This window comes from Typopeltis vanoorti, chromosome 11 (genome assembly GCF_054136105.1).
Source record: "Typopeltis vanoorti isolate ZY-2024b chromosome 11, IOZ_Tvanoo_1.0, whole genome shotgun sequence".
Classification (NCBI taxonomy): domain Eukaryota; kingdom Metazoa; phylum Arthropoda; class Arachnida; order Uropygi; family Thelyphonidae; genus Typopeltis; species Typopeltis vanoorti.
The window spans coordinates 114,305,843-114,331,911 of record NC_143559.1 but is presented as its reverse complement, the minus strand read 5'-3'; the positions used below and the strand labels follow the sequence as shown (position 1 = coordinate 114,331,911).

General features: G+C 36.1%; 1 protein-coding gene across 1 annotated transcript in view; it reads left to right on the top strand.

Annotated features, from left to right (window-relative positions):
• The window catches only part of LOC150101961 (ubiquitin carboxyl-terminal hydrolase 19-like), a 629,785-nt gene that overhangs the window by 130,790 nt on the left and 472,926 nt on the right, over positions 1-26,069 (top strand). Inside the window, exon 5 of the mRNA XM_090399944.1 lies at positions 25,528-25,599. Coding sequence (XP_090256070.1) covers positions 25,528-25,599 — 72 coding nt within the window. The remainder of the gene's footprint in view (positions 1-25,527; positions 25,600-26,069) is intronic.

Below are 26,069 nucleotides of genomic sequence, written 5' to 3'. Positions count from 1 at the left end.
ATAAACGCCAGCATATTTGGAGAAAGGATGGCTATCTTTTGGAGATCTTAAGAATTGTCTAATCATTTCTGTAGGTTTAAAGGCCACTCTTTAAAGGCTGGAGTTTATAACATTCCTTGCTCGTGTGGCTTGAACAAGTTCTAGATGCAAATGCAATAAATAGTTTCAATACAGGTAGTGATTGCAGCAAAAGACCATCTTAATTTACCACATCTGGAAAAGAAACAAAGAGTTCTTCCAGAAAGACATAGAAGAAGAGTTTTATAATATTGATTTGAATGAAGATCTGAATAAAAACTATCAAATAATAACCAAGACATTACTAAGTAATGCCAAAGAGATTGGTGGAATTAACCAAAAGAAGGATGAAAGAAAATCATCTAGTGAAATCCTAAATCTTCTCAGAAAGAGATTTAGACATGAGAAGTAGAACAGAATTGTCTGTGCTATGTAAAACAATAATGGCGCAAGAAATTAGAAACTTCAGAACAGGGAGAATTAGAATTACAATAGAAAGCAATATGATTAAAAGAAGTGAGGAGAGAGTTGTACATTATTCTTCTTCAGCTGGTTGAACCTCTAAGGTTCTTTGCTGTACATACCAATTTCTTTCATTCCTCTCTGTTTTGAGCTCTTTCATTCCAGTTCTGGATTCCCATCTCAGCTAAGTCTTTTTGAATATTATTCTCCCAGTGCATCCTCAGTCTGCCTCTGGGTCACTTTCCGTTAGGCTTCATCTTGAATGCTTGCCATTCTCTCCTCACCCATTCTTTCCACATGTCCAAGTTATCTCGGTCTGCTTGCCCGAATCTCATCAACTAGAAGTGGGGAATCTATAGAGTTCATGTAGTTCTTGGTTATGTCCTCTTCTCCATTCACCTGTTGTGTTATTCTCTTACAAGTCCATAGACCTTTCTAATTATTATTATTATTATTATTATTCCTGATACCTCCAAGGAGTCCGAAGACTCATCGTGGGAGGACATCTACAATTCTCTCTACACCTAACCTCTACTACGAATCATCTCCATCAACGCCATCTACCGCCCACTTCCAACACCACCACAACTAGTAATTTTTGTCTGTAAATTGCGTGTGTTCTGATGGGCCGATTTGTATGTATGCGGGATGAAAAACCCGAGTTTCCGGGAGAAAAAACCCTGCTACCTCCATATGAGATCGGCTAACTCACCTTCGATTGAAATCGACCAGATAAAGATTCCTCCCGTCGCGACGAGAATCGAACTTAGGCCTATTCCAATCGAAGGGCGCAATGTACCGTCGTTCTTCCAATTGCGCTACGGAGGCGCTAATTAGGCTTCATCTTGAATGCTTGCCATTCTCTCCTCACCCATTCTTTCCACATGTCCAAGTTATCTCGGTCTGCTTGCCCGAATCTCATCAACTAGAAGTGGGGAATCTATAGAGTTCATGTAGTTCTTGGTTATGTCCTCTTCTCCATTCACCTGTTGTGTTATTCTCTTACAAGTCCATAGACCTAAAGATTTTAAGATTTTAAAATTAAAATTCTAAAGCTAAAGATTTTATTTTCAGAGATCTGCAACATTTTTGCATCTTGGTCTGTTATGCTCTAGGTTTTTGCTCCATATAAAACAATAGATCTGATGATTGTTTTAATTATTATTAATTAAATTATTTAATTAAATTAATTTAATCAAGTTATTAATGTTCCAAGATATTTGAAGGAGGTGACATTTTTAAATTTCCGGTTATCAATGGTAAATGGTCATTTTCCCCTTGATTGTGATTTCTGCATGCATTTAAATATTCAGTTTTATCCTGGTTGATTTGTAATCCTAGTTTTTCAGCAGCAGTTTTGAATTTTCTAAATTTTGTTCTAAAATCTTCAGCATTTTCTCCAACAAGGCATATATCATCTGCATATCCTAATATTACTCTTCTGTTTGTTATCTTTTACAATTTCTTGAATGCATCTTTCTAATGCTAAATTAAAAAGGATGGGCAAAAGGACATCTTGCATCAATCCTGTCTTAATATCACAAGGTTACGATCTGATACCATGCTTTGGCTGTCAGTAATACAAATTTTGATTAAACATATTATCTTATGAGATATTCCTAAGTCATCTAATATTCCCCAAACACCTTCTCTATACATGTTATCATATGCTTTTCTAAAGTCTACAAATAAAATATGAACCTGCAGATTGTATTCCCATTTTTTTCTAGTATTTGTTTAAGTGTAAGCATTTGGTCAACTGTTGATCTATTTCTTCAGAATCCTTCTCCCATGATGAGTCTCTGACTCTATGGAGGCCGGATGTTAATAATAATAATGTTCACCAGTACTTTCTTCAGTATAAGGTAGGATTCTTTTTAGTATAATATTAGATAAAATTTTGTGGCCTGCTGACAAAGCAATAGTCCCCTGTAATTTTCACATTCATTTTTGTTTCCTTTTTATATACTGGAATGATTAGTGATTCTTTTCATTCTGTGGGTATCTCTTCTTTTTTCTATATTAAATTTACCCACTTATGTATATGAGTGGTTAATTCACTATTCCCCTTCCCCCTCATGTTTAATGAGTTCAGCTACTATTCCATCAGTAGCTGGTGGCTTGTCTTTGAGCTGCATTATACTTTCTGCTACTTCACCTACTCTCTTGACCTATTTGCTATTTCATCTCTAGTGGCTAGTATTTGTTCATTGCTATTGTTGATTACTGATGTTTTCATATATGGGCCTTTCTTTTGGTTTTTAGTTTCATGGAAAATTTTTCTGGGATTATTTACTGTTGTCCTTAGGACAGAATAAATTAATAATCCTTAAAGATGAAAATAAAGTACTAATTAAAGACAAAGAACAGATCATAAGAATAGAATCTTTTATTCCAAGTTGTATGACGATTTCCAAGACTTCAGCAGTATAAAAATAAAAATGTAATATCCCAAACGGAAGAGGAAGAAATATGCCCTGATGTTTTAAAAGAAGAATTTCATTATGCAGTGGGTAGCATGAGTAATGGAAAGACACCAGGTGAAGATGAGTTACCAATAGAAGTTCTGAAAGCAGGTGGTGTACCAATCATGATTATGTTAAGTAAAATTTATACATCATGCCTAAGACAGAAGGAATACCTGAGAATTGGAAGAATGCTATCCTTATTATTGTTTTTAAAAAGGGAGACAGAGAAGATATTAAAAATTACTATCCTATCATCTCCTTTCAACAATATACAAAATTTTTACAAAAGTCATAACAGTTAATAATGATTCAGAAAAAATTACAGCACCATTCATCATATATATGTAATAAGACATATAATTGAAAAGACAAATGAATACCAAAAACCCTTAGGTCTGCATTCATTGATTTTGAAAAGGCATTTTGATTAAATCTCAACATAGCTATTTTAGAAGTGCTTAAAAATCAAGGAATTAAAAAAAACTTACATTGATATACTTAGTCATATATATAGAAATGGCATCTCTCTGCTGGAAATGGCAGAGAGATGCCATTTCCAGCAGCCCCTAGAAGAAATTTTTAAAAACCTGGATTGAAAAAATAGAGGAATTATGGTAAATGGGAAAGACTAAATCACCTACAATTTGCTAATGATATTGTTCTTTTAGGAAACTGCAGAACTTATCACTGAATTGAATGCAGAGAGTTAAAAGAAAGGATTAAATATAAACAAAGCCTAAACAAAATAATTATAATACCTTTATTACCAAAAAGCCAGTACAAATGGAACATCAGGAAATTGGTATAGTAACCTCATGTGTTTACATGGGACAAAAGATCACAGTAGGGGGTTGACTGTAAAGAAGAAATTATATGTAGAATTCAACTTAGTTGGATAGACCTTGGAAAATAAAAGTGAAGCACTCAAAGGAAACATCCTAATCTGCCTTTTAAAAGAAAAAGATTTAACAGTTATATACTTTTGGTCATGATATGTGGAAATTAATCATGGACTTTCACTAATTACTAAAATTAGTAGTTGCTTTTATGCACTGACCGAGAGTTTGCTTACAAAAAATATATTTCTCTGACATTTCAAGTTCCTTAGTACTGAATGATAGTTTTTGCTCTCTTAAGGTTTCTACCTGATCTCTAAGGAGAACCAACCAGTTTGAAACAGCTATCAGGTCGGTGAAACCTTATTAAAATGGATTAATAAAAGGTGAATATATAGACGCTTGAGTAGTATTTATGTCTTCAAAGTAGTCCATATTAAGGCAACTTGTGAATATTGGGAGTGTATTCCCGTAAGCTCTTATTATTATTATTATTATTATTACGGGCAACTCCAGGGAGTCATTAGACTCATCGAGGGAGGCCCCAAATCATATTCATCACAACTATCTGACATTCAAACAGTATCTATCATACCTCGCCTTAAACTCATTCACTGTCACAGCATCCACTACAGACTCAGGGAGCGCATTCCACTCATTCACTACTCTAAAAGTAAAGAACCCAGCTCTAACACCTTTACTAACCACACTTTTGCCCAGTTTCCATGGATGTCCCCTAGTCCTCCCACAACCAGCCCCGTTCTCAAAAATATCTTCTGAATTAATTTTATAGAAACCCTTTAGTAATTTGAATGTCTCAATCATATCTCCCCTCCTCCGCCTATCAACCAATTTTTGCAACCCACAAATCCTCAACCTGTTCTCATACGGTTCATTCCACAGACCTGCTATCATCTTGGTCACTCGCCTCTGGATCCTCTCCACATCCTCCCCATCAAGAAGAAACCTAGGTGACCAAATCTGAGCACAGTAGTCCAGATGGGGTCTTATCAAGGCTCGATAGAGAGGAACAATAACCTGCTTGTCTCTGCTTGTCAACGTATTCTTCAGCAACCAAGTGATTTGATGAACTGTTTTGGTCACTTTTGCAATGTGTCCCCTAAATTTCAATTCCCTATCCACCAACACTCCCAAATCTCGTGCCTCATCAATTTCCTGGAGCAGGGTTCCACCAATGCAGTAAACTGCCTCCAATCTTTTCACCCCAAAATGCATAACCTTACATTTTGCCACATTAAACTGACATCCATTCTCCTTAGCCCAGACCTCCAATCTATCCAAATCATCCTGCAAAATTTTGACGTCATCTGCATTCACTATTGCCCTACCCAACTTCGCATCATCCGCAAACAAATGAACTGTTCCTCTCAGATCATTTCCTATATCATTTATGAACAAATTAAACAGCATTGGCCCAAGAACAGATCCCTGTGGCACACCACTAGTCACAGGCCGTCTTGTGGACTCTACTCCCGAGTAAACCACTCTCTGATATCTCTCCGTCAACCACCCTCCTATCCATCTCACCAACCCTATGTCCATTCCCATATGCTGCAATTTACTGATTAGAATTCCATGTGGAATCCTGTCAAAGGCCTTGGCAAGGTCCAGTAGAATCACCGTAAACCCATTACCCTTATCCAGTTCAGCCGTCACTGTGTTATAATACGTGAGCAAGTTACTGAGGCATGACCTACCCTTCACAAAACCATGCTGTCCCCGATACAGTATCCCATTTTCTTCAATCCAATCTTGTATTTTCCTTTTGACTATTTTCTCTAAGACCTTGACAATGATTCCTGATATGCTAATCGGTCGGTAATTTACAACAGCAGTCTTGGAACCACCTTTATGCAGTGGAACTATTTTCCCCTCTTTCCACCCGCTCGGGACTAACCCAGACCCTAGACTCAAATTAAACAAAATGGTCAAGGGTACTGACAATTCTTTAGCTGCTTCTCGTACAACACGAGCTGGTATACCATCCAATCCCACAGATGTATTGACATTGAGGTTATGCAGTAGACTACTCACCTCCACTTCATTAACCACAATTCCCGTGTAATCTACTGGTTTATTCGTTTCTGCAATGTCAGTACCTTGATGATATACTTTTGCAAAGTGCTCACTCAGTAACTCAACTATCTCAACTGATTCAGTTACCTCCCTACCATCGGCATTCTTTAAAATCAATCTGCCATGTACATTTTTCCTTTTACTTGCTACATATCTAAAAAACTGTTTAGGATTCTCTTTAGCCTGCATGGCCAATGTTCTTTCGTAATCCTTTTTTGCTTTTCTTACCACACTCGTCACCCTTCTGGCCTGCGCTTTATACCGTTCATGTGCCTGCCGGTCACCCTTCTCCTTAAATTCCCTCCATAGTTGTTTCTTTTTTTGCAACTCAAGCTTAATGGTGTTATTCATCCATTTAACCCCTACTTGATTTATTATTCGGACTCTAGGTATACAGTCAGCCATTGCTTCATGCAAGCACTTCTTAACTACCTCCCATGCACTATCAACTTCTAGTCCTTGCAGTTGTACATGCCATGGCACTGAACCAATCAAACTCCTAAGCTTGTCATACTTTCCCGCCCGATAATTCCACATGTACCCTGTCTTAATTGAAAATTCTACACCTTTAGCCACCTCCCAAGTTAAGACCCTATGATCACTCTCACCGATTGGTGGTAATGTGGTCATATTTGTTACAGCCAAATCCTCAGATGTAATTACTAGGTCAAGCACTCTCTGACCCCTAGTATTTTCCATTACATGCTGTCGCAGATAGTTATCCCTTAATAACCGCATAAAATCCAGTTCCTTCCTCCCATGTGTCCTCTCCTCACTCCAATCAATGCGACCATAGTTGAAATCTCCCATAATAATCACCCTCCTTCCACCCATTTCTTCTATTTGCTTGTGCATACTGTCACCACCATCTTTTCCATCACCTGGTCTATAGCAGCACCCAATTGTATATTTAGTTCTGCTAGCCACAATCTCACACCAAATGGCCTCAAATGTGCTCTTTTCTCTATCCTGCAATTCAACTTCTATTCTCCTTGGCTGGAGCTCATCAGCTATCATCAACAATACTCCTCCCCCCATTTTATTCTCTCTGTCATTCCTGAACACATTATACCCATCACATTCAATCCCACTAGTTAAGCTCTTTGGTCAACTTACCTTATGAAACTTTCATAGTTTCTATATTCAGCTTTGAAATAATACTGGACCTAATATCCACTTATATAATAAACTTTGACTAAAAAATTGGCCAAGTTGAGTATTACCCAGAGGAAAATGGAAAGATCATTATTCAGTATTATCATTCTAGATTGAAAGTGCAATACTTGGGTCAGAGCTCAGCCTAGGTGAGAGATATAATAGCATGAAAAGAAAATGGTAATGGGCAGGTTATATTGTACGAAGTAACACTCAGAAATGGACAAAGTTGATATTAGAATTAGTAGCCTAGGGATAGAAAGAGAGCTACAGGAAGACCAAAGAGTTGGGAGGATGAGATTAAAGAGATGGCAGGAACTCAGTGGCATAGAAAGGCTCAAGATAGAAATGAATGGAGGCCTTTGTCCAGCAGTGACAGAAAATGGCTGATAATGATGATTTTATATGTAGTATACTTTCACTTCTATTTACCCACAATTTTTTTTTCTTGTTTGCCCTGCATCTTTTTACATTAATTTATTTATGTATCCTCCTAAAACAGTGTGAAAGATAATTTCTTTAACTCAAATTCCATTGGGAATTGCTTGAATTTTCTTCTGAATGATATTTCTGTTTTTTTTTTTTTTTTTTTTTGAGATAAAATATCTACTGTTATATATATATATATATATATATATATATATATATATATATATATATATATATATATATATATATATATATATAATACACACACACACACACACATTCAGTCCAGTATGTAAAAGGCTGAAGTTCATATTAAACTACTATCATAGTTGAATTAAAAAGCTTGATAGAGAAAAATTATGTAGAATATACTGAAAGTGTGTGCTCATTTTTATAGGACAGATCTGGAAAAATGGAGAGTAGTTATTCATTCCAAGTCTAGATAATTTAGTACTAAGAGAGCACTTAGCACATTAATTTTAGGCATGAATTGGGAATGTTGTCTGATTGCAATTGTTTTAATTAGCTGAAAGAATTACAGGATATCAATTTATCTGAATAATAATTGTGGATGTAGTCACAGAATTGACATCAAATAGAAACTGGTCATTGTCGTAAAGGGGAAGTAAGGAAAGAATCAGGAGGGAGAGAGAGAGAAGGGATTATTAATCTGCTAGAAATATGATTTTTGGTATTACTCTACAAAAATAAAGTAATACATAGAATAAGAAACTATTTTTATTGTTTTCTCAGTTAGTGTCATGAAATTCTTTTGTTTCACATCAACAGAATAATTAAATGAATAAACTAAAAAAAACCATAAACAGGAAATGACAGTTAACAACAATAGTAAAATATTTTAACATAATTAACAATGGAAAGTATGCATTTATTATGACATCGCTTGATCATTCATGGACTGCTGTATACTATTGGTAAATATGAGTGCATTATGATGAATTAGTAAACAACAAACCTGATGTAAAATCATCCTTTTATTTTATTTTTTTATTTTTACACTGTAGAGGGTGTTTCATCATTTCAGATGATTCTTTCTTGAAAAACAAAACAGTAATCTATGTGGATCAGTTTTGTTTGTTGGCATACTACTTGATGTTTTGTTTCCTTTGCATATGTTGCCAGTTCTGATTTGTGTCCTCTTTCATTTTCAGTGTCCTTGAAGTGTTCTGATTGGCATGCCTGTCCTACATAGAATAAACCACAACTGCATCTGATCTTGTAGATACCTGTTTTTTTAAGTGGCAGTTGTGGAGGTTTAGGAGAGACTTCAAGTGATTAGATAGCTTGTTGGGTAGAAAGTGACCTTTATATTTTGTTGACAGAACAATCTTGTGACATTGTGTGTATAGGAGAATCATTGCTTCTCTAAAGTCTTGATTTTCCTGTACATCTGATTGTTTTGGAGGTTAATGTAGAATAGAATTTTTTTTTTTTTAAATGTTCTATTGTAGCCACTTTTTGGTAGGATTAAACTCAGGTATTGTAACTTTGGTTCCTTGTTTCTATTTACTAAGGCATGACCAGCTCTTTACAAAGTCATACTTTGTAAAGAGTTGGTCATGCCTTAGTAATTTACTAATATTTTATAATAGATATATATATATATATATATATATATATATACTTTTTTTTTAATAGCAATTTTAATAATATGTATATTTTAATAGATATTTTATAATAACAACTATAATTACACAACAAATAAAATTAGAATAAATGGGGATGGATATGAAACTGATGATATGGATACGAGAGTAGTGATGGGCAAATACCAAAAAGTACTATATGGATCAACAAATATTACTCAGTTATTTGCTGATGATGTGAAATAGGCTGACAGTATGGACTAAAAATAGGTTCAGTTTAATGTGGAAAAATATAAAGTTACCCATTTTGGGATAAAAGGATTGTAAGCTGTGTACCACATTGATGAATCTATTCTCCAGGAAGTTTATGAAGCTAGGGAATTGCAGATAGTAGATAAGAGTTGAAGTTGGGCTAAGATTGCCAAGGTAGCTCATAGGATTAGTTGGTTAATGAAGAACACACTAACAAGCAGGGATAAGGAAATTATTATTCCTCTTTATAAGACTTTGATGTGTCCACATCTGAATTACTGTGCTCAGGTCTAGTCACCTGTGTTTCTTGGGAATGAGGAAATAGTGGGAAGGATCTAGAGACAAGCGACAAAGATGGTAAATGGTCTGTGGAATGCTCTCTATCTTCATAGGGAGCATAGGAAGTATCAAGAGTTTGTGGATTGCAGAACTTGGTTAATAGGCAAAAAAAAAGGGATTCAAGTTACTTAAAAGGGTTTTATAGAATCGATACAGAGGAATCTAACAGATAAGTTTAGGTGTTGAACATTATAAGTTATTTTTAACAGTATTCAGTGGTAGATAATTCAAATTGTAATGGACAAAAAATCTCAAATCTTAATTCAGCACCCACTAATGTTGCAAAAAAGAAGTGTTACAGCTGTGTAGGTGTTAAGATAACAATCTCCCAAATTTTTGGCAAATTAATGCAGCCATACTTGTTCAGGTTAGGAGAATGCTTTATAGCCATGGCTGACTCAAAAAATAAACGTTCTGACCTGTGATGACTTCTGTATAGCACATTGGTTTTCTTCCATCTAATCCTGTGTGAAGAAGGTGTGTCCAAAGTGTGGTCTTTCCATCCAGACTTGCCATAATAATGGTATTATGGAACTTCATATACTCCAGGATATGTTAGTGGATGGAGTTTATCCTTAGTAAAGTAGATCATAGCTGCTAATTTAACATGTGACTTGAATGTGGTGCAAAGGTAATATTTTATTAGTACTTTGGCTATCTTTTCTGATGTACCATGGGAATAGGAAAAGTAATGTTTTGTTCTTGTGTGTTGGAGGAGGGGGGGGGGGGAATAAGAGGACCATGTAGTATTTTATCTATTTTGTAAGAGCTGTAGCCATTGGCCAAGAAAGTATGGAAAGGTTTATGTTCAGCAGAAAGAGCTGCATTATTAGAACAAATAGCCCAAGCTCTGTGTGGAAGTGTTTTTAGAATACTATACTGTTATATCTATGTTAAAGATTTTTACTCTGAGTGTTAGTATTTACACAAGGATTGAATTCTGATTGGTGCAAGGGCTTTTAACTATTTCTTTTAGAATCAGGGAAATTATTGACTCGAGACCAAATAAAAAGATATATACATTTAATGAAACTAAAACATTATAAACATTTAATGAAACTAAAACATTATAAACATTTAAGTAACATTATATAAACTACAAAAATTAACTGGAACCAAGACCTTCTAAATAAATCTACCTTTAGAGATTTTCTTATCCAAAATATTAAAATCATTCATTCTCTGACTCATTCAGTTTCTTTGTTAGGCCCTATCTGAAAATATAAAAATTTTTTCTTCTTTCACCTCTTGCAGTTCTATTTGATGCACAATTTTCTAATTTTTGTACCAGAGAAAGAAGTTTCTTTTATTACTTCATAAACAACATATCTGAGTTGAACTCTACATGTTAAGTCACTACTTTACAGTTTCAGTTTTTATCAATTGCTTTTTCCATAGTAATCCGGTGTCCTTAAGACAGAAGATGAAACTTTCCATTCAGCATTTCCTCGAACATTTAATTAGAATGTTGACTACAATATCTTCTTTTACTTACTAAATACTTGTTGACTCACAGTTTGAAGACTCGCAGTTCTATGATTCCTTTTTGGAATCTTCTATTAATATTTTCCCGACTGTCACGTAAAACTTAAAAACTTCTTAAGAACAAAACTCTCCAGTTGCCATTAGCTCTCTCTTTCAGCTGTCAATCACCCATCAAACTCATCGGCGAGTATGTGCACTCCCATGTAAATGACGAGTGAAAAGTTATGTATAATGGCTGACATGTTGTCTCCATTAGCATAAATAGAATGTCTAAACAAACCACAACAGATATTTTAACACTTACCAAAATTTAAATTACAATAAAAAAATTGAAAGTAACACAACTATTAGAATCTAGTTAGTATATCAGTATCAAATGGTTTTACATTCCATTTGACAATAATAATATCAATAATGGGCACATCGCAAGTGCTGATACACGTGCTACGAAACCAAAACTAATGATATATTAACATAGAGAAATAATTGTAAAAAGAGTCATAATTGTAAATTATGATTCTTTTTACGATACCAATTGGCTAGATGATGATGATGTGATGTGATTGTTTATGCAGATCTCTCTCTCTCTGTGTGTGTGTGTGTGTGTGTGTGTGTGTGTGTGTGTGTGTGTGTGTGTGTGTGTGTGTGTGTGTGTGTGTGTGTGTGTGTGTGTGTGTGTGTGTGTGTGTGTTGGCTTTCTATAAATGAAAAAAGATAGTGAACCACCTGAAAACTGGGTGACTAATGTGTCAAGAAAGCTCAACCAGTAAGTAGATTCTTTTTCTACTGTGAAGTGAATTTTAGAGTGCGGGCTGTTTAGGTAGGTGACAAAAGAATCTAGAATGCTTTGTGTTTGCCAGTTGGGCTCGATGGACAAAGATACCTTAGATTCATAAAAATGTATGTATGCATGCTGCAATGATTGTTTGAATTCCAAAGTACTTCCCCCACCCCCACAAATTTATAAACAAAGTATAGCATTTCTGCTACTACTGGGAACACTACTGAACATTTTCCTTCAAGAATCATATGCAGCACTGCCTCTGAGATTCAATCTGGATATATGATATGCAGTGGCAGCTTGTGGCTTGAAATTGTGGGGATGCTGCAACTTTCGAAATATACATACACACTGTAAATAACAGTGTATATGTGTTTGGATAAAATATGAAAATTATGGTAAAAATTTAAAAAAAAATTAAACATGAAAAAATATTGTTTATTATTGATAAAATTATATAGTTTGGTATAACTCAAAATTACTTAAAAATAAAATATATTCTTCTTGTTTTGTTTCATGAAAAAATATTGTTTATTATCGATAAAATTATACAGTTTAGTATAATTCAAAATTACTTAAAAATAAAGTCCATTCCTTTAATTGTAATGTCCAAATATTTAAAGAGACGGAGTAAACACAATAAGTACTATGAACACTCTACTACTGGCACAAACAGCATATAAACAACAGTGGAACTGTGCGATGGACAGTGCTGCATTACGCTAATAGCCCAAGCTTGATTATGCTCCCAGCTTTACACTTCTCCATGCTATTCATATACCCTTATGATGTTTTTCACTGGTGTACGTTTTCAATGATGTTTTTCACACATAACTCATTCATAGTGTTTATATTGAAGCAAATGAGCTTACTCTATCACTTGGACAAAAACAGTTGTCTCTTAATTATGCCCTGAAAATATCTCTTCTAGAGTAATCTGCATGGACTATATCTTTTCTTTGCTTTGGGAAGCTCAATATCACACACATGTCACATTGCCATTTGTCCCTTTTGTATGCATGTTAAAGAGATTATGCAAGCTTTTGGCATGAATGTTGACATTTCCTGCACCAAACATAACAGCATCCCTCCATGGCAGGTTTCAATCCATCTTGCAACCTTTCATTGTGCCAATTAAGGAAGTCTCATACCTCACCAACTGTCTGCATGCAGTTATTTAATGTACATGATGCAGTACACTGATTTCCTTTCCACCTATACTAATAGTTCAAGATCTGAGATCTCTGTTGATTATGCTGCTGTGTTTCCTGACATTACTGTATCCCACTAGACCCCACTAATTATACGGCAGAGTTTCATACCATACAGCTTGTATATATAAAAGAAAAATAGTACCAGAAGTGTGTAATTTATACAGATTCATTGAGTTCTCTACAAGCTATCTCATCTCGTATAGAACCAGTGAGTCTGGATAAATTATATAATCCACATTCAGTGCTTTGTAATGTTTTACAACTGTTGTAAAAAAATAAAGACCCTTAATTTTGATATTCGATTGTGCTGGATTCCTAGCCACACTGGAATCAAATGCGATTTCAGATGCATCTGCTAGATCAGTACCTTTTTCATGTACTGTTCGACAGTCCATCTATAGACTTCAGAGAACTTATAAGATCAAAACTAATTACCCAATGGCAGGAAGCACTGACAAACAAATTGCATGAGATTAATCCTGAAATTAAGCATTAGCAGTCTAGTCAGTGGAGAAACAAGAAGAGAGGAAGTTGTTGTTGCTAGGCTCTGCGTAAGTTACAGTTGTCTTGCACATTCTTATTTGCTGAGGGCTGATGACCAACCTATGAGAAAATGCAACACTCATCTCACCATTTGTTACATTCTGGTGGAGTGCCAGCACTTCACATGAGAGAGAGAGAGAGGAATGACATCTTTATTCATCTAGCCATGCACTCAGGCCTATTTTATCAGACTCATACAAAGTGCATGTTTTTTAACTTTTTACAAAGAATTAATTTATGTAAACATATTTGATTCTGAATTTTATTTTTGTGTAGATACTGCTTTGTTTAATTAATTTTTTTTTTTTTTACAGAATTACACTAAATCATCATCATCATCAAATTCCTGCCATGTACCCTCAAGGGGTGTACAGGATATGACAGTACTACATGAAAAAATTACATCATTACTAACTTCCTATCTACAATTTTCCTCCAAATCAATCTGTTACTTGTCAAGACTCCAACATTATCAGATCTTATATTTCTATCATCTAAGGCACTTTGTACCGTATCAATCCACCTATATCTTGGTCTTCCTCTGGGTCGTTTTCCTGCCAACCTGGCAGAGAACACTTGTTTTGCTAATCTTTTCTCTCCCATTCTATTTAAGTGACCATACCACCTGAGATTAGCTCTGCTAATGCATTCCTGGATGCTGACAATGTCAAGTTCTTTCCTAATATCCTCATTTTTAATATGATATTGCCATTGATGCCATCTGTTCACGCCTCTAATCTTTCTCAGGACTCTCATATCTGCGGTCTCTAGTCTTTGGTCAAGTGTTTTACTTCTGACCCAGCTCTCAGATCCATAAGTTAAAACTGGTTTGAACACTGTCTTGTATACAGCTAATTTATTACACTAAATAAATTCACTAATTTATTGCTATTTATATTACCGTGTGTACTGCTGTAATCTTTGCCTTGGTACAGTATAACCTTTACTGTCCTTGTGCCAATGAACCATAAATAAATGAATCAATCGTCCTCCAGAAATGAAGGCCTTAATTTCTCTAAAGGACTAATTTTATTATTACAAAGCTGCTAAAGGGAAAGCATTTATGGTTCAAGATCAGAATGAATACTGCAGAAAACTAATGCTGCATGACTATTCTACATATTGCCTTCTTGCTATGATGATACTACTACTAGCCAAATTAAAGTTAACACATTCATTGATAGTGTCTTCCTGGAATGAAGAAACTAACAAGAAACTTAAAACCTATCATGGACATCTCCTCCTCGATTGTATGGATTTTCTAGATCCACAAAGCAAATATTTCATTACATCCTTGTTGACTGCATCAGCTCTCTCCCTGCTACAAAATAGCAAAACGCCTTTCTAAATTACTTTTGGGATTCACATGAAAATCTTGTTCATTTATTAAGAACAATTCTAATTTCAGAACTTCATCTTTGCCCTGGTGATCTCTTATTCAGTTTAGATATTGTGTCTTTGCTCACTAATGTTCTTCTTGACTTTCCTTTTGATATTGTTCAGTTTTTGATTCTATCATTCACACTGGCTACTTCATATGTCAAGAAAAGCTTTAGCAGCAAATGGAGGGTACTGCTATGGGTAAATAGTCCTCTTACTCCAACACTATGTGCTAGGGAATTGACAGTGCCTTTAACATGGCTTTTCAATGAAAGTCTGGCTTTGGCAAAGGTGCCCAGGGAATGTAAGGAAGGTAAGATAGTGCCATTGCATAAGGGTGGTAACAGACTTTAAGTGTCTAATTATAGGCCAGTCTGTGTGTCATCAGTAGTTGTTAAGATCTTGGAGAAATTAGTGAGGGACCGTATACAGCATTGGGCAGATGAGGGTAATGTTATCTGTGAGAATCAACATGGATTTGTGAAAGGACGCTCTTGTTTTAGCAATATGCTAGCCTTTTATAATAAAGTTTCAAGAACATTAGATGAGGGAAAGGCATATACTGCAATTTTCTTAGACTTGGCGAAGGCATTTGACAGGGTGCCACATGATAAGCTGATATTTAAGTTGCAGCACATTGGTCTGGATGTCAGATTGGTCAACTAGATTCAGGATTGGCTGTCTGATAGGTATCAGAGAGTTGTGTATGGTGGAGCAGTTTCCAGGAGGCAGAGGGTTACAAGTGGGGTCCCACAGGGCTCAGTACTAGGACCTATATTGTTTAACCTTTATATCAATGACATAGCCAGTGGATTGCAGGGGGATATTCAGTTGTTTGCAGATGATGCGAAGCTGGGAAGGATTATTAGTAATAGTGCAGATGTGGTAGCCCTGCAAGAGGATTTAAATAAGCTAGATAGATGGGCAAATGAATGGGGGTGTCAGTTTAATGCATCAAAATGTAAGGTCTTGAGGTTTGGGAAACATCGATGGGATGCTGCATACTCTATGGGAGGAGTTATACTGGAGGAAGTAGGGGAGACAAGAGATCTGGGGTTGATGATTGATAGAAACCTGAAGTTTAGAGGACATATTGCAAAGGTGGTGAAGGTAACACAGAGGATTGCTGCTATTATGAGAAGGACACTGACCTGCAGAGACAAGAGGGTTATCATTCCGTTGTATAAGTCTCTGATCAGACCACACTTGGACTATTGTTCTCAGATTTGGTCCCCAGGATTTGAAGGGGATAAATTAACTGTGGAAAGGATACAAAGACGGATGACAAAGATGGTTTCAGGACTGTACAAGGATAGTTATGAGGATCGGCTGAGAGAATGTGGACTGCAGAGTTTGGTGGATAGAAAAGGAGAGGTGATATGATTGAGACTTTTAAACTGTTGAGAGGTGGTTACAGGGTTGACACTGGGGAGTTCTTTCGCTTGGTTGAACAGCGGGAAGGAGTGATGACAAGAGGCCATCCCTGGAAGTTACGAAAGGAAACTGTGAACAAGAGGGTAAGGAGTAGTTTCTTTGTGTGGAGGGTGGTTGAGCCCTGGAATGCATTGCCTGATGGAGTGGTGGGAGCGAGAACGGTCAGTGAGTTTAAAGAGTGGTATGATAGACTTTGTGTTTCTCAGGGGGGGAACCTCTCCTCGATGAGTCTTGACAGACTTTATGTCTTAGGAAGGACCTCCCTCGATGAGTCTTTTGACTCCTTGGAGGCCTGAATAATAATAATAATAATAACTAGCATTATGGTACAGATGATAGATAATATATCCTTGCAGTTTGGCATGGCTCCCTTACAGACCTTCACGTTTTTATCACAAAAATCAACAAAATCACCAGTCAACAGATAATGACGTTGCCTTTATAGATCTCCTTCCTCTTTGTCAACCAGATTGTAGCCTTCAATTCTCAGTTTTTATAAAGAAAACCCATATACCAGAATTTACATTCATGCTCGTTCACATCATCATCCTTGTCAAAAATCTTGCTCCATGAAGATTCTGGTTCATTGAGCTCACTCTCTGTGCTCTACTTAATCTCTGCTTTGTTAGGAAATAAATTACATTAGGTTTTCCATTCCTTGCTGATGGCTTTAAGTCTTATATTATCCAAGTTATTAATGATTACAGTGTTTGACTAGTATGTTTGCTCTCTCGCTGTGCTCTACTGAAGCTTTGCTTTGTTAGTAAATAAATTACATTAGGTTTACCTCCCTTGCTGATGGCTTTAAGTCTTATATTATCAAAGTTATTAATGATTACAGTGTTTGATTAGTATGTTATTTTCAACCATAAAACTAATGTAATAAAAATAATTAATACTGGGTTTATTGGTCGTAAAGATTTGATACAACTAGTTACCGACTAGTTTCACCATGTTAACTAGCTTCATCTGGGTTTGGATGAACAATAAACAATAAGCTTTGATTATGAATCAATACGTTACTAAAAAAAATACAGAATACGTAGGACCTGTTACATGAGTACAATAGAAACACGTAGAGCATGGATGCTGGCACATGGTCATTCATTGTTCACAGGTGCATCCGATAGTTAGCAGAGAAATTAAACTCTGATGTGTTTAGAGATCTGATCAGTGATTACCAAATGTCACACAGAATCATCCCTTGGTTTCTGTTTAGGATACCTTGTGAGTGGATTACCACTTTAGCCTCATTTATGTTATGGGAGCTGTAGTCTTTTTCTACGTATGGCATGGAGCTCTTATCCCATTCAATGTTGGTGAGTGTTGGAGAAATGGAATGCGAACCCTGAACTGTCTTCTCCAATATGTTCCCTTTATCTTTTTTCTGAACTTCTCGAAGTTTTCCTATATAATTAAGGCCACAAGAACATGGGATGTTGTAAACTACAGGATGTTTGTTGAAAGAGTTGTGGTCCCTAAGTGAGTGTAACAGATTTCATATTGTCATAATTGGTTTGAAGGCTACTCTAGTGTCGTGAGATTTCAGGAAATTAGCAATTTTTTGCAAAAGTTCGTCACCAAAAGGAATGGAAATTGAAGTTCTGTAATGAATGTCATGGATTTGTTGTAGAGAGGGATGAGAGAGCAATATTCTTTTTGTTATTTTTTAGGATATCCATTGCTGATCAATAGTTTGAGAAGGGAATGTAATTCTTCTGTTAATGTTCTTTCATCTCTTATAATAGAGATCACCCTTTATGTACAATGCCCAATTTTTGTGAAATATGGTGTAACGAGGAGAAATGTAGGTAACAACCTGTCTGGGTCGGCTTATGGTGCACATTAAGAGAAATGCCTTCATCTGCTTGTTTCATAATATGTCGTCTATGTATCTCCACTAAATTGATGGTTTAGGATTTGTAAATAACAAGATGTCATTTTCAAACTTTTCCATGAATAAGTCTGCACAAGGAGGAGATAGAGGGGTTTCCCATTGCAAGGCCCGAAAGTTGTTTGTAGATTTTTCATTCCATCAGAAAAAATTTAAGTTGAGACAGCTGGAAGATTTCATAAACTAGTCGGTAATTAGTTGTATCAAATGGTTGTATTATGAGCAATAAACATAGTGTTTGTTATTTTGATTATAGTGTTTCCTTGTCATCAGCTTCCCAAAATGTGGTCCATTGTGGTCCCTTCATTATGTTAATGGTGTCTGTGAAGGAATAGCCAAACTGTTTAGATTGGTTGGCTTACAGGTGTCCTTTCATTCTATTAACAAGATTTCTGCCTTTTTTAGGTTCAGAAAAAGATACTGTTAAACTGTGAATGAAACTATGTTGTGTATTTTTTTTTTTTTTTTATTCACATTTAACATTATTATATATTATGACATCTTATTATATATTAATCATGACTTGTATAAAAGTTATTTATTACTCCTTATTTAAGAATTATTATTTAAGTATTTATTCTGAATTTAATCAGCTATTAAATTACTAAACAATAATATGTGTATAATTTATTATAATTTATATATATATTGTAACGTGAATATTATTATAGTTGTCTGTGTACGAAATGAAAGAGTTGATTAAGTAGCTCTAATATTTTATTTATTGTGTTTTTATTAACTCAATGTAGTGGTATAGCCTTATGTAACATTAACGAAAATGTTTATGTTATTTGTTATCATGGAAACGCATGAAGTAAACGAGCGCGAGTGGAACAGAGCGTGAGCTGGGAGGAGAAATAAAAAAAAAATATAAGGTAACAAGTAGGGAGTTGAGAGGGAATTTTTGAAGTGAAAGGAAGCTAGGGTATAAACTAGAGAAGTGGAAGTAAATAAAAGGTTCTCAAGGGCAGAAGTTAAAACGGGATAATATTTATAAGCGAGCAAGGACGTAGTGAATCTTATAATTAGCTGAAGGTGAAGTCAGCAGTAATAATAAAAAGAAATTAATGCCGTAATCGGATAATGTAAAAAGCTGGACGTTCAGTGAAGAATTCTGAATAAACCCAGTTAGTCAAGAATTACGACTTATTTCTAATTTGCCCTAAGGAGAACTGCACAGTGTTTAATTGGTTAATGAGTGATAACAAGGATAATTAAAGTACCCTGCAGTTGATGTCTAGAGTTGTGAAGCGCGATTAATAGTGTTTTAGTTATAACTGTGGATAGTCTTATAGATGTGTTCTTAAGTGAAATGAATATATTTTGAAAGTATACTCACAACGTAATAAATGTACTAGGAACTATTTCTGGTAAGGACTATCATAATAATTTTTTTCATTGCATGAAGAATTGAGTATTAATTATGCTACGTTTAACCTAACTTTAACTGTGGAAATTCTTCGAAATTGAGAATTGAAGATAAGAATTGCTTGAGAGATATTTACAGCTATTAGTGCCTGTGATGTTTTTAAGCTTATAGCATGGCTGAGAAATGTGTGGAAACTGATTAGATAGGAAGTTCTATTATGTTTAATCAAGTGCAGGAACTTTGTGACTCAGAAACTGAGAAAGTTATGTGAAGGTTTGGAAAATTGAACTAATGTGATTGACTTGACCTAATGTTTAACTTGATTCTATTGTTTAAAATTAGAAGTAGAATTTATGTATGTGTTATATAGCTTATATTAAATGTTTCATTTTGTTTATCTAATTATTGTGTTTGCCTGAATTCCTTTTTATTGCACCGTTCACAAAAATTCGAATCTTGCGGGAATCCCAAGGGGAAAACAAATACTTCAGCCAGAATGAATGAGGAGACTGCTAACTAACTTTGAATTGATCCTGCTATTTTATATAGACTTATCTAAGGATAGAGTGGCGCAGTATAATAGAAATTTCTCTACCCTTGGATTGGTGATCAATTTATAATTAGTTGTGTTTTATTTTATGAAAGTGACTTATAACAAGATGGCGGATTCGAACTTGAAGAGAACAACGTCACGACAATACCTCTATTCTCCTGAAGTCGATCATATTCCCTGAGAGTGTGGATTATCAAATTTTGCCCAAGTTGGTAGATTGGTGGCTATTCTTTGCATTGACCATCTCAATTACATTAGTTTTCATAAGCTGGAAGAGTCAAGACTTACAGTATATATATCATCTTCACTAATCATCAAATCCTTTGGAAGAAGAAGATTAAGGTCCTCAAAAGTAATTATTTTTGGAATGCTTATACAAAGAAAGTTGTGAAACTATGCTTTTCATCATCCGAATCTGAATGGAATGATGTGTTGAAAAGAATCTCTGTTATACAAGATAGCATTTTTCCACCATACATTTCACAGACAATAGGTTTTTAATTCATTAATTCTCTCTTTCTTGTTTAATTTTGTACACTTAGGATGTTAATGTATTTTAGACCATGCAAGCCTGTGTGATGCATGTGTAGTTGCACATTTCTCTCTTACTTGTTTAATTTGAAAGCCATACTGTGAAGATGCTCTTGATAAATAATAAAATGATATATAATCAGCTAACACCTTTTATTCCCTTATAGGGAGTAGGCGAGGTCTTTTAACCCTATCTAACTTTTGGAGACTGAGTGCACAGTTCAATCTCCACTGGTAGCCAATCAGAGATAGCTGGCCCATGTCCATCACTAATTATAGCAGCCACCGATGAAGAGGCCGACAAACAAGTGCTGCCATCTCTTGGTACCTAACCCTAACAAGACATGTTACTGTCTGAAAAAATATTATTATTATTACCGGCAACTCCAGGGAGTCATTAGACTTATCGAGGGAGGCCCAAATCATATTCATCACAACTATTCGACATTCATACAGTATCTATCATACCTCGCCTTAAACTCATTCACTGTCACAGCATCCACCACAGACTCTGGGAGTGCATTCCACTCATTCACCACTCTAAAAGTAAAGAACCCAGCTCTAACACCTTTAACCACACTTTTGCCCAGTTTTTTGTGGGAGGACTAGGGGACATCCCACAACCAGCCCTGTTCTCAAAAATATCTTCTGAATTAATTTTATAGAAACCCTTCAGTAATTTGAATGTCTCAATCATATCTCCCCTCCTCCGCCTTTCAACCAATTTTTGCAACCCACAAATCCTCAACCTGTTCTCATAAGGGTCATTCCACAGACCTGCTATCATCTTGGTCACTCGCCTCTGGATCCTCTCCACCTCCTCCCCATCAAGAAGAAACCTAAGTGATCAAATCTGGGCACAATAGTCGAGATGGGGTCTTATCAAGGCTCAATACAGAGGAACAATAACCTGTTTGTCAACGTATTCTTCAGCAACCAAGTGATTCGATGAACTGATTTGGCCACTTTTGCAATGTGCCCCCTAAACTTCAACTCCTTATCCACCAACACTCCTAAATCTCGTGCCTCATCAATTTCCTGGAGCACAGTTCCACCAATGTAGTAAACTGCTGCTAATCTTTTCACCCCAAAATGTATAACCTTACATTTTGCCACATTAAATTGACATCCATTCTGCTTAGCCCAGACCTCGAATCTATCCAAATCATCCTGCAAAATTTTGACGTCACCTGCATTTACTATTGCCCTACCCAACTTTGCATCATCCGCAAACAAATGAACTGTTCCTCTCAGATCCTTTCCTATATCGGTAATGAACAAATTAAACAGTAGTGGTCCAAGAACAGATCCTTGTGGCACACCACTAGTCACAGGCCGTCTTGTGGACTCTACTCCTGAATAAACCATTCTCTGATATCTCTCCGTCAACCACCCTCCTATCCATCTCACCAACCCTATATCCATCCCCATATGCTGCAATTTACTGATTAGAATTCCATGTGGTATCCTGTCAAAGGCCTTAGCAAGGTCCAGTAGAATCACTGTAAACCCATTACCCTTATCCAGTTCAGCCGTCACTGTGTTATAATACGTGAGCAAGTTACTGAGGCATGACCTACCCTTCACAAACCATGCTGTCCCCGATACAGTATCCCATTTTCTTCTATCCAATCTTGTATTTTCCTCTTGACTATTTTCTCCAAGACCTTGATAATGATTCCTGTTATGCTGATTGGCCGGTAATTTTCAACAGCAGCCTTGGAACCACCTTTATGCAGCTGAACTGTTTTCCCCTCTTTCCACCCCCTTGGGACTGACCCAGACCCGAGGCTCAAATTAAACAAAATGGTCAAGGGCACTGACAATTCTTTAGCTGCTTCTCGTGCGACACGAGCTGGTATACCATCCAATCCGACAGATGTATTGACATTGAGGTTCTGTAATAGACTAGTTACCTCTACTTCATTCATCACAATTCCAGTATAAGCTGTTGGTTCTTCCATTCCTACAATGTCACCACCTGGATAATATGGGTACTATGATCGATTTTCTTGAATTTCCGGGAGGAAAAACTCACTTGCCCTTGCCAGAGATCGACTATCTCGGGAATCTAATAAATTTAATTTAATCCTTTATCCAGTGAACGGTATAAAGCACAGGCCAGAAGGGTGACGAGTGTGGTAAGAAAAGCAAAAAAGGATTACGAAAGAACATTGGCCATGCAGGCTAAAGAGAATCCTAAACAGTTTTTTAGATATGTAGCAAGTAAAAGGAAAAATGTACATGGCAGATTGATTTTAAAGAATGCCGATGGTAGGGAGGTAACTGAATCAGTTGAGATAGTTGAGTTACTGAGTGAGCACTTTGCAAAAGTATATCATCCAGGTGGTGACATTGCAGAAACGAATAAACCAGCAGATTATACGGGAATTGTGGTTAATGAAGTGGAGGTGAGTAGTCTATTGCATAACCTTAATGTCAATACATCTGTGGGATTGGATGGTATACCAGCTCGTGTTGTACGAGAAGCAGCTAAAGAATTGTCAGTACCCTTGACCATTTTGTTTAATTTGAGTCTCGGGTCTGGGTTAGTCCCTAGCGGGTGGAAAGAGGGGAAAATAGTTCCACTGCATAAAGGTGGTTCCAAGACTGCTGTAGTAAATTACCGACCGATTAGCATATCAGGAATCATTGTCAAGGTCTTAGAGAAAATAGTCAAGAGGAAAATACAAGATTGGATAGAAGAAAATGGGATACTGTATCGGGGACAGCATGGTTTTGTGAAGGGTAGGTCATGCCTCAGTAACTTGCTCACGTATTATAACACAGTGACGGCTGAACTGGATAAGGGTAATGGGTTTACGGTGATTCTACTGGACCTTGCCAAGGCCTTTGACAGGATTCCACATGGAATTCTAATCAGTAAATTGCAGCATATGGGAATGGACATAGGGTTGGTGAGATGGATAGGAGGGTGGTTGACGGAGAGATATCAGAGAGTGGTTTACTCGGGAGTAGAGTCCACAAGACGGCCTGTGACTAGTGGTGTGCCACAAGGATCTGTTCTTGGACCACTGCTGTTTAATTTGTTCATAAATGATATAGGAAATGATCTGAGAGGAACAATTCATTTGTTTGCGGATGATGCGAAGTTGGGTAGGGCAATAGTGAATGCAGATGACGTCAAAATTTTGCAGGATGATTTGGATAGATTGGAGGTCTGGGCTAAGGAGAATGGATGTCAGTTTAATGTGGCAAAATGTAAGGTTATGCAATTTGGGGTGAAAAGATTGGCGGCAGTTTACTGCATTGGTGGAACCGTGCTCCAGGAAATTGATGAGGCACGAGATTTAGGAGTGTTGGTAGATAAGGAATTGAAATTTAGGGGACACATTGCAAAAGTGACCAAAACAGCTCATCAAATCACTTGGTTGCTGAAGAATACGATGACAAGCAGGTTATTGTTCCTCTGTATCGAGCCTTGATAAGACCCCATCTAGACTACTGTGCTCAGATTTGGTCACCTAGGTTTCTTCTTGATGGGGAGGAGGTGGAGAGGATCCAGAGGCGAGTGACCAAGATGATAGCAGGTCTGTGGAATGAACCGTATGAGAACAGGTTGAGGATTTGTGGGTTGCAAAAATTGGTTGATAGGCGGAGGAGGGGAGATATGATTGAGACATTCAAATTACTGAAGGGTTTCTATAAAATTAATTCAGAAGATATTTTTGAGAACAGGGCTGGTTGTGGGAGGACTAGGGGACATCCATGGAAACTGGGCAAAAGTGTGGTTAGTAAAGGTGTTAGATCTGGGTTCTTTACTTTTAGAGTAGTGAATGAGTGGAATGCACTCCCTGAGTCTGTGGTGGATGCTGTGACAGTGAATGAGTTTAAGGCGAGGTATGATAGATACTGTATGAATGTCAAATAGTTGTGATGAATATGATTTGGGGCCTCCCTCGATGAGTCCAATGACTCCCTGGAGTTGCCCGTAATAATAGTAATAATAATAATAGTGAACAAACAAAAATTGCACCTGAATCCTTGGATAAAGGATTAAACTAAATTTATTAGAGTCTAACTAAGTGAAAAATAAACTTTCAATATCTCGGGAATCTGTCGAAGAAAGGCTTAAAAGTTCCTCCAGTCGATGACTAGACTTGAACTTAGGTCTGGCTTCAAGCGACCAAGTGCAGAGGATGCAAGCACCACTTCCATTGAGCTACACAGGCCTCCTGTGTAGCTCAGTGGAATACACTGAGCTACACAGGAGGCCTGTGTAGCTCAGTGTAAAGCTGAGGAAGCGAGAGTAAAACGTGTGTAAGTGAAAATCATTAGATGCTCTTGATACAAGGCAAAAATTTTGTTAAATAAAAAACATTATGTAACTTTGAAATCCATAGTGAGTGTTATTTCTCTAATTATGGTTTATGTTTCCATTCATCATGTGAAGTAAGATATTTCACATTGTTGTGATTTAAGGAAGAAATAAATTCATTACTTTACATATCAATAAATTTTACATATAAATCTTGAGTGTTGCAGAAATTTTAAATCCTTTAATGAAATTGCCAAACCAGTACATGATGATTGAAAAAAACCATATTCTATCCAAATGACCTCTAGTTGTAATATTTTCACTGCATAAAGCTCTGATTCTATTTTTTTCCTTGTTCAGATGCTGTTTTTTCTCATGGTAGTTCTCATTTTTATTTGCAGAGACTCGAGGTTTTTATCTTTGTATCAATCTGCTACAGAAAATACAACTTTTTCTTGCAAGGTAAATTTAAAGTAAGTTATTTTCTTTTGTTTTATTGCAGTCAGTTTCTAAATTTGAAATAATCTGTTATAAATCAACAGTTGCTATTTAATTAATAAAAGTTCTTAAATGAAATCAGTGTCATAGAAGATATGAAAGGATTACCTGAGGAAGCGAGAGTAAAGAGTGTGTAAGTGAAAATCATTAGTCTTTTACAAAGATATAATAGCACTGAGTAAGAAGAAGAGCTATAATGACAAACGATTCAATGTGCATGCTTTAGAAGGAATTGATTACAAAATTTTGAATGTATAGTGGGGAAAATAGTGAATTTATATAAAATGGATAGTCTGCACTTGAATATATTTGGTAGCATGAGTATGAAGAAATTATTGGTTTGAGACAACCACCTTTAGAAGGAATTGATTACAAAATTTTGAATGTATAGTGGGAAAAATAGTGAATTTATATAAAATGGATAGTCTGCACTTGAATATATTTG